The sequence below is a fragment of the Eucalyptus grandis genome, chromosome 1 (genome assembly GCF_016545825.1).
Source record: "Eucalyptus grandis isolate ANBG69807.140 chromosome 1, ASM1654582v1, whole genome shotgun sequence".
NCBI classification, from domain to species: domain Eukaryota; kingdom Viridiplantae; phylum Streptophyta; class Magnoliopsida; order Myrtales; family Myrtaceae; genus Eucalyptus; species Eucalyptus grandis.
In genome coordinates this window covers 6,779,491-6,789,421 of record NC_052612.1, presented here as the reverse complement: position 1 = coordinate 6,789,421, position 9,931 = coordinate 6,779,491, and the positions used below count along the sequence as shown (strand labels likewise).

The 9,931-nt window shown below is 41.5% G+C and overlaps 2 protein-coding genes across 2 annotated transcripts; both read left to right on the top strand.

The window, feature by feature from the left end:
• The first annotated feature begins 495 nt into the window (after positions 1–495).
• On the top strand, positions 496–1,298 carry LOC120295003 (major allergen Pru av 1-like). The gene is made up of 2 exons (XM_039316211.1): positions 496–679; positions 1,003–1,298. The coding sequence occupies exons 1-2, from the start codon at positions 496–498 to the stop codon at positions 1,296–1,298; spliced, it is 480 nt and encodes a 159-aa protein (XP_039172145.1).
• A 1,185-nt stretch (positions 1,299–2,483) lies between these two features.
• On the top strand, positions 2,484–4,006 carry LOC120294998 (probable leucine-rich repeat receptor-like protein kinase At1g35710). Its single transcript, XM_039316206.1, has 2 exons — positions 2,484–2,736; positions 3,858–4,006. The coding sequence occupies exons 1-2, from the start codon at positions 2,484–2,486 to the stop codon at positions 4,004–4,006; spliced, it is 402 nt and encodes a 133-aa protein (XP_039172140.1).
• Positions 4,007–9,931: the final 5,925 nt, after the last annotated feature.

The following is a 9,931-nucleotide window of genomic DNA, read 5'->3' as shown; positions in this document are numbered from 1 at the left end:
TAGCGATTTAGATCAATTTAGGACATACAATACACGTTTGATAAAGACTCGGAGATGAGCTAGGGTCATATTTATATACAACACAATTTTGACGAAGACTTGAAAATGAGGTAGTGTTGTATTTATATTAAGGGGAATCTACACTTTTAATTCTAGCGAGCCCATTAAAATTAGCAATTTAGATCAATTTAGAACATGCAGCACACTCACCAAATAACTTAAGCTCGGAACACTATCTAAATTTAGTGATTATTTTTAGGAAAATATTTTCTAAATTATTTATTTTCTGCAAACTATAATGCATCTTAGTAAGAAGAAAATATGCAGTGATCAGAACCCTTCACACTCAAGTCTCCCTCTCTCTATATATGTCGACTTCAATTCAGCCTCTTCTCTTCACTCCCAAGTCCCAGAGACCAACTTCATCACTACTACTCAAGTCTTTCCAGATCATCACCCCCTTCTCAGTTTCAGCAACTCTGTTAGGATCCAGTCATGGGTGTCATCACTTTTCACTTCGATATCCTGTCCCCCATTCCCCCGGCCAGGATGTTCAAGGCCGCTATCCTCGATGCTGATAACCTCCTCCCCATGGTCCTCCCACAAGCCGTCAAGAGCGTTAAAGTCCTCAAGGGCGATGGAGGTCCCGGGACCATCAAGTTGATGGCTTTTGGCGAAGGTTAGTCCATCCGTTTTAGGAACTTAGGATCACTCTGAATCAAGGGGCTTCAACCTTATGGAACACTATAATGAATATGGAAAAAGATAGAAATATGACTCAGTTACTTAAGATGTTTCTAACCGTTTAACTTTACACGAGTGATTATGTGACTTGATTTTGATCGGGCAAAGTCAGGCTATGTCTAAGTCAATTGTATTGGATTGCGGTCGGAACAATTGGGTTAATTCTAAGCGGCCTGATGGACACCATGAAGATTGGTGCTCGTGATATTGAAACCTGCGAGTTCTAAATGTGAATGTGACTTTTTGTTACATTGATAGGCAGCCAGAACAAGACAGCGAAGCATAAGGTCGAGGCCCTGGACAAGAAGAACTTCACCTACTGCTACTCAATCATCGAGGGCGAAGTGCTGGGCACCACCTTTGAGAAAATCAGCTATGAGGTGAAGATGACCGCGTTGCCTTTGGGAGGCTCGGCGTTGAAGTGCGCGAACAGTTACTTCACCAATGACGACGTGGACATCCCTGAGAACGAGATCAAAGCCGGGAAACAGGAGGTGACTGCGATGGTCGGGGCCATCGAGGCTTATCTCGTGGCAAACCCTGATGCCTACTGAGTGGATCTCTTCGCTATCTTGTATTGTTTACGTAATGTGTTAAATATGTCTGGTTGTGCTAAACTAAAAAGGAGACAAGAAGAGTTTGAGTCACTCTGTTTGGAGCTAAGCATGTTGGGCTGGTGAGTGTTGTTCTTCTTGTCTTTGCTGAGAATAAGAGAATAAAAGGTGTGACAGGAATCTGGTGCAGTGGTCTTGTGGAATTTGATAAAGTATGCTACATGTTTATACGAGGCTTGTAGAATTCTCTAATTTATTAATTTTTTTATGAGCAGGGAATTCATGAGTTACAAATGAAATGCCAAATGGCCAATAAAATGCCAAACTTTGACCCGATATTTCGAATTTGGACTAACATCTAAAGCTATCAATGTGGCACAATCTTTCATAAACCACAATACGACAAGTACATCCCTTCTCTATGGATTGTACCAAAAGAGTTAGCAAATTGCGAGAATTTACTGAGCCTGAACTTGAGCAACAACAATATGTTGGGTGTCATGTCACCAGAGCTGGGAAACTCGTTCACGCTACAAAACCACTAGACCTAAGCCATAATTCACTAGTAGGATCAATTCCTTCCAATTTAGCAAAGCTCACTAAATTGGAAAATCTCAATATTTCTTATAACGATTTGTCGGGTATGATCCCAGCTACTCTCACCCGCATGAGCAGTTTAAGCTTCATGGGCTTCTTGTACAACAAGGCGACGGGCGCGGTTCTGGTGGTCGCCTCTTCCAACAATAACTAGGAAGTGCTTTTATTGCAAATTCGGGCTTGTGAGGAAACGCGATGGGAAGTCTCCATGTGGGTCGAGCAGTAAATCGACTAACTACCGGAGAAAGGATCTGATTAATGTGATTGTTGCGTTTGCTGCTTACTACTTCTCGTGATTCTTATTGCTTTGATTTTGGTGCTTTGGCAGTGAAACAAGCATCTCGATGAAGAGATAAGAAATCTTATGAAGTACGTGAAATCATATGGGAAAGGGGAACGAAGTTTGCATTCAATGATATTGCCAAGGCCACCAACGGCTTCAGTGAAGAGTACTGCATCGGAAAACGCGGATTCAAAAGCGTTTACAAGGCCTAATAGGCCATCGGCCACATCATCACGGTAAAAAAAAGTGGTGGTTAACTGCAGGGACATCATCCAATGTTTTCTAAACTTCGGCAAAGGTCTTGCATGGAGGAAAAGGAGCAGTTGAATTGGACTTGTGTCAAGAGAGTGAAGACTGTTCAATGCGTGGCTCCTGCGATCGCCTACTTGCATCACGATTGCTCACTGCCTATTGTCCATCGGGACATGATGTTGAACAACATCTTGCTCGAGTCGGACTTTGAGCCTCAACTTTTGGTTTTTGGGACGGTGAGGCTCTTGAATTTGGATTCGTCTAATTGGATCCCAGTGGCTGGATCTTATGGCTACATGGTTCCTGGTAAGCCACGTGATCAAATCTAATCAATACATCCCCCCTGTACCTATGGTCTCGGGTTGATCAAATAGCTTTAATTGACATATTGAATGTGGATCCATCCAATACTTCTAATAAGACTTTTTAGGAAGAGCAAGTACAGATTTTGAAAAGCGGTTTGTATTAATAGTATCTAAAAAATTTGGAATTTGTAGGCAACTTGAGGTTGTGATCAAAACATAGATTCATTCTTCTTTCATGAAACAGAGTCAATAGTAAAAGTACTGATGCTAGAGAATGATGGGGAAGCATCCAGGAATCTTCTCTCTTCCCTACAAATGACACAAATGTCGACATTATTCAAAGACTCAAATGTGCCGCTATAGGTTATGCTCGACCCACGTCTTCCTCCTCCGACTAGCCAACTGGTCAAGGAAGTGGTCTTCATGGTCATGGTCGCAATAGTGTGTACGTGGATGAGTCTCGATTCGCGACTTACCATGCATTTCATTGCGCAAGAATTATCCGCATGCACTCAAGCTTGTTTGTCTGAGCCGTTGGAGCCGTTAGAATATTTAAGTTATAATTTAGTGAATTCCCACCCTCAAGGGTATTTGCATTCAAAGATCTCTCGCGTGCTGATAAGTATAATTTGGGCTTGAGATCCATGCCTTTTGTCCTCTTTTTTTTATTATATTATTTAAGAACATTGTGATGCTGATTTAGATTACTAAACGAGGAGATTGAGAATCATTTAAAGGGCATTTCAACATAATCTCACGTATCTCTTGCACTGGGACTTGGAAATCTTAGGCGAAGACGCATTCCATCCCACCTGCACGAATGTTCAAGGCCTTTGATCTTGATAAAAAAACTCATCCCCAAGCTCCTCCCACAAGCCAGTCTGGATTTTGTCGTCCTTGAAGGTGATGGCGGTCCCGTCACAATCGCATCGTTTTCGGCGAAGGCGAGTACTTGCGCGTCTTCTAATTTCATTCATTTTGATCACGTCGCATCAACATGTGATGTCAAGACATTGGCCTGACATTCTTTGATAAGATTAACGTGGGAGCTGACTGCAGTTTTCTGTGTGTCGCGGCTAGACGGTTCAACTTGGTGAAGCACCAGTCGACAAGCTGGACAAGGAAAGCTCGCGCACGCTTACACCATCGTCGAGGGCAACGTGCTAGAGAAGATCTCGAACGAGATCAAGTCCAGACAGAGAGGGTGCACGAGCACGAGCACGAGCAAGTACTTCGCCAAGGACGGGGTCGAGAACAAGGCTAGCAAATAGAAGGCCATGGGAATGTTGAAAGCCATTGGAGCCCATCTCTTGCAAAACCCCGATGCTTACAATTGAGTTGTTGTTCCACGTTGGCTCAATATTTTTGAGATTTAACAAAGACTTTGGCGTCGAAAATCATTCCTGATTCACGTGCGACAGAGTGGGGTGCGATCGGAAACTTCAAAGTGATGAGAAAAAGGCATTTGACGGAGATTTGGAAATGAGTAAGCGTCCTATTTATATCTAGTGGATTCTAGACTCATAATTTTAGTGAGTTCCATATGGTTCCCATGTAAACTCGTAGAATTTAGCAATTTAGATTAAATTTTTTTATTTTGGGTCAAAAAGAAATTCCCATTCATTACCAAACTGATACATGAACGGAAATCTCAAAAGTGATAATAACAAAACAAACTCATAGATTAACTTATGATTTTGATGAAAACTTAGAAATGAGGTAGTGTCATATTTATATTAATAGGAATCTGGACTTTTAATTCCAACGAGTTCTATATAGATCCACGTGAACCGACAATACACTTTTGACGGAGAGAGCATCATATTTATATTAAGGGGAATCTGAACTTTTAATTCTAGTGAGTTCCATATAAGTCCCACATGAACCCATCAGATTAAGCAATTTAAATCAATTTAGTACATACAATGCAATTTCAATGAGAGAGCATCATATTTTTATTAATGGAATCTGAATTTTTAATTTCAGTGAGTTTCGTATGGATCCCACATGAACCCATCAAATTTAGCGATTTAGATTAACTTAGTACATATAGCAGAATTTTGACGAAGACTCGGATATGAGGTAGTGTTGTATTTATATCAACGGGAATTTGGACTTTTAATTCTAGTAAGTTCTATATGGATGCCAAGCAAACCCATCATCTTTAGCGATTTAGATCAATGTAGGACATACAACACACTTTTGATGAAGACTTGGAAATGAGCTAGGGTCATATTTATATTAAGCTGAATTTGGATTTTTAATTCTATTAAGTTCCATATGGGTCTCACATGAACCCATTAGATTTAGTGATTTAAATCAATTTAGTACAGACAACAAAATTTTAATGAAAGAGCACCATATTTATATTAAGCGGAATCAGAACTTTTAATTCCAGTGAGTTTCATGTGGATCCCACATGAGCCCATCGAATTTACCGATTTAGATTAACATAGTATATACAACACAATTTTGATGAAAATTCGGAAATGAGATAGCATTTTTCATCGTATTTATATTAAGGAGAATCTAGGCTTGTAATTCTAGTGAGTTCTATATGGATTTATATCAATTTAGAATATGCAGCACACTCACCAAATAACTCTTGCTTGGAAACACTATTCAAATTTGACGATTAATTTTAGAAAAATATTTTTTAAATTATTTATTTTCTATATAACCCACCTAAGAAAGAAGAAAATATTCAGAAATCGTAACCCTTCACACTCAGTCTCTCTACGTATGTCATCTTCAGTTCGGCCTCCTTTCTTCACTCCCAAGTCCTAGAGACCAACTTCATCACTATTAAGTCTTTCCTGATCATCACCCGCTTCTCAGTTTCTGCACCTCTGTTCGGATCCAGTCATGGGTGTCATCACTTACGACTTCGAGACCACGTCCCCAATCCCTCCGGCCGAGATGTTTGAGGCCACTCTCCTTGACGCCGATAACCTCATCAACAAGGTCCTCCCACAAGACATCAAGAGCATTGAAGTCCTCGAGGGCGATGGAGGTCCCGGGACCATCAAGTTGATGACTTTTTGCAAAGGTTAGTCCATCCGTATAAGGAACTTAGGATTGCTCCAAATCAAGGCGGGTTCAACCTTATGGAAAACTATAATGAACATTGAAAAAGATAGATATATGACTTGATTAATTAAGACGTTTCTGACTGTTTAAATTTACACAAGTGATCATGTGACTCAATTTTGATAAGGCAAAATCAGGCCATGTCTAAGTCAAGTATTGGATTGTGGCTGGGGGCTAATTCCTGAATGGCCGGATCTAGACGATCAAGATTGGTGCTCGCAATGTTGAAACCGGCAAGTTCTAAATGTGAATGTTACTTTTTGTTACTTTGATAGGCAGTCGGTACAAGACGGCAAAGCACAAGGTCTAGGCCTTGGACAAGGAGAACTTCACCTACTGCTACTCAATCATCGAGGGTAACGCGCTGGGCACCGCCTTTGAGAAGATCAGCTACGAGGTGAAGATCACCGTGTCGCCCGACGGAGGCTCGGTGTTGAAGAGCACAAGCAAGTACTTCACCATTGGCGAGGTGAATATCACCGAGGAGGAGATCAAGGCCGGGAAAGAAGGTGGACACGATGGTTAAGGCCATCGAGGCTTCTGTCGTGGCAAACCCTGATGCCTGTCGAGCCGATCTCATCGCTATCTTTTATTGTTCATGTAATGTATTAAATATGTCCGGTTGGGCTAAACTAAATAGGAGACAAGAAGCGTTTGAGTCACTCGGTGTTTGAAGTTAAAGCATATTGGGCTGGTGATTGTTGTTGTTCTCGTCTTTGCTGCGAATGAGAGAATGAAAGGTGTGGCAGGAATCTGGTGTAGTGGTTTTATGGAATTTGGTAAACTGCGCTACATGGAGAGAATTCATGAGTGACAAATGAATTCATGGTAAACTGCGGCCTGATATTTCGAATATGGACAATCGATCCCGTTTGACCCAGATCGATCATCTAAACATATCAATGTGGCACAATTTTTCATAACCCGCAATAAGTAAAATTTTTAAGGAAAAGTACATTTTTATTATATATCAATAAAGCTATACAGAAATTGTTGAATGTGTTTAGGGTTTAGACTTATCTTATTGCAACACTTCGGCTATTTGAATTCTATTTAAGCTAATCCTATCTTGATTCTTGATGGGGACAATGGATTAGAGATCAAACGATTCAACAATAATAGAAAAAGAAAAAAAGAAAAGAAAAAAGAAGAAAATTATAACGGAAAAGCAGCAGCCTCCACATCCCCTCCCACTCAGATGATGAGCTGATCTTGGGACACCCCGTTGCCGACCCTATTTTGACCCAGTCAAACCGCCGGTGTCAGTGAAGCTTTATCAACCTTAACCTTATATATATATGGAAATGATTACGAAAGGCTTTACTGGATGAATTGAAAATGAATTTACCACAACATTAAGGCATCAAGCGTGAAAAAATATATTATGAGATGCTTATATCGTATGACATACTATCGTGATATCACTAATTTATTAAGTGTTCTCATTTGCTACATATTAAATGAAATTTGATGAACACTCGCTTCTCTAAATAAGGACATTTGATTACAATATCGCTGAATCCTCGTATAAAACTCCACAACAATCAATTCTAAGTGCCGACCGCCCATGTGAGCATGAGAATGCGCTCTCTTGTGTTCATCTTTTGGAACATATACTTTGATATTTCAACAACTTGAATCTGAAAGGGACCGAAATCATTTTCATGACCAAGAGAACAAAAGAGACCAACATAATTCCTCTTTTACATTTCTTTAGGCCGCGAATCCTCGACTCTTCTATTTTCCTCAAACGTGGCTCTTGCCAAACCAAGCCTACCTATTCACATAATTCTAGCCATAAATAGGAGGCATTGACAGGACTCAGAAGCACGAACTTCTCTGGGGTTATTTCTTTCTCATTGCCAATAGCCATGGGTGCAACCAGGATCACACGAGCTCACATGCCCGATTGCTCCAGCTCAGATGTTCAAGGCCTTGATCGTCGGGTTGAATTCCCTGATCCCAAAGCTCCTGCCTCAGTTCATAAAGAGCGTGGAGCTCGTGCAAGGTGACGGAGGAGCCGGGAGCATCGGGCAAGTTAATATCGCCGAAGGTACGTAAACTCAACAGACGCTCATCAAGCTGGGAGTTTCATAATGTAAGTCTTGTTTGGTCCCAAATGCAGCTAGTCATTTCAAGAATGTGAAGCACCGGATCGATGAGCTCGACAAGGAGAACTTCGTGTGTAGGTAGACAATAATCGAAGGCGACACATTGGACGACAAACTCAAGTTGATTGATTATGAGGTCAAGTTTGAGAGGCTGTCAGTGATGAAGGTCCGTTTTGCAAGATGACGAGCAAGTATACCACCAAGGAGGCACTACAAGTTGAAGAAGAGGAGATCAGGGCTGGGAAGGAAAAAGCCATGACGTAGCATCACTTACAGTCCATCTCTTTGTTCATGAACAATTTCTCGGGAGGCATACCACGTGATTTGGCAAGTACAGCCATTCTCTGGGCAACGTTAGCTTTTCAAACAACAGCTTCACCAGAGAGCTGCCGCCAGATATATGCAGCGGCTTTGCTCTTTGATATCTTGAGGTCGATGGGAATAACTTCACCGAGCCGCTGCCCGACTGCTTAGGAATTGTCCGGGGCTAACGAGAGTTCGTCTGGACAGCGATCGGTTCACTGCAGATGTCATGAGTACGTTTGGAGTTTATCTGAATCCGGACTTTATAAGCCTTAGGCCCTCAGCAACAACCGATTTGTCGGGAATCTCTCCGTAGAATGGGGAGAGCGCACGAATGTCACGAATTTGCCGATAGATGGTAACAAAATCCCCAGCCGCATCTCGCCGGAGCTTGGGAAATTGTCTCAATTGCGCGATCTGACTCCATATGGCAATGAATCGACCATGAAAATTCCCGATGATTTGGTAAGTCTGGGGGCATTGATTAGGCTGAACTTGAGCTATAACCATTTGGCTGGAGATATTCCCACATCATTAGGAAACTTATCGAAGCTAGAATATCTTGATTTGTCGGGGAGAAGGCATTGAGCAGTAGCATACCGGAAGAGCTAGCGAATTGCAAGAATTTACTGAGCTTGAACTTGAGCAACAACAATATGTTGGATGTCATATCGCCAAAGCTGGGGAACTTGTTCACGCTACAGAATCTCCTGGACCTGAGCCACAATTCTCTAGTTGGATCAATTCCTTCCAATTTAGCAAAGCTCACTGAATTGGAAAATCTCAATCTTTTGCATAACAAATTGTCGGGTACGATCCCAGCTCCTCTCACCAGCATGAGGAGTTGAAGCTCAATAGACTTATCATGCAACAAGCCAATTAGTGTGGTTCGTAGTGGTCGCCTCTCCCAACAAGCACAGGGAAGTGCTTTAATCGCGAATCCGGGTTTGTGTGGAAACACGACCAAATTATCTCCTTGTGGGATGAGCGATAATTGACCGACCATAGGGAAAAAGGTTCTTATTGGCGTGACCCTAGGCGTCTGCCTTACTACTTCAGTGACTTCAATTGCTGTGATTCGGCACTTCGGTGGCAACACAAGAATTCGATGAAGAGATCAAGAGTCTTGTGAAGTAAGAGAAATCGAGTCGATCATATGGGGAAGGGAAGGGAAGTTCACATTCAATGACATCACCAAGGCTACCGATGACTGCAACGAAAATTACTGCATCAGAAAGGGCTGGTTCGGGAGCCTGGCCAGCGGCCAAATCATCGCCATCAAAAAGCTCAACATACTGGGATCGGGTGATGTCCCCGTGGTCAACCACCAGAGTTTTGAGAACCTGCATAATTTCTTTTGCCTCTACATTTCAGTATATGCTTGTTTCAACTTTGACCTTTGAAGCAACTTGGTGTTTATAATTAGCTATCAGCATACAAAAATAGGTGAAGGACCAATATGCAATGCAAAACAAAAGAAAGAGCAAACAGAAGTTGCTCTCACAATCTGACTTTTTTAGTTTGTATTTTCTATTTTTTAACGCTCGGAAGATTAGTAGAAGGGCATTTTTTAGAAGCCAGCCAAAAGCAGTGTCTAAAAGTGGGAATTTTCGAGATATACACAAGTAATGTGTATCTGCATATCATATGAAATGTTACAAAAATTCTGCCTATTAAGAAGAAATGAAAACG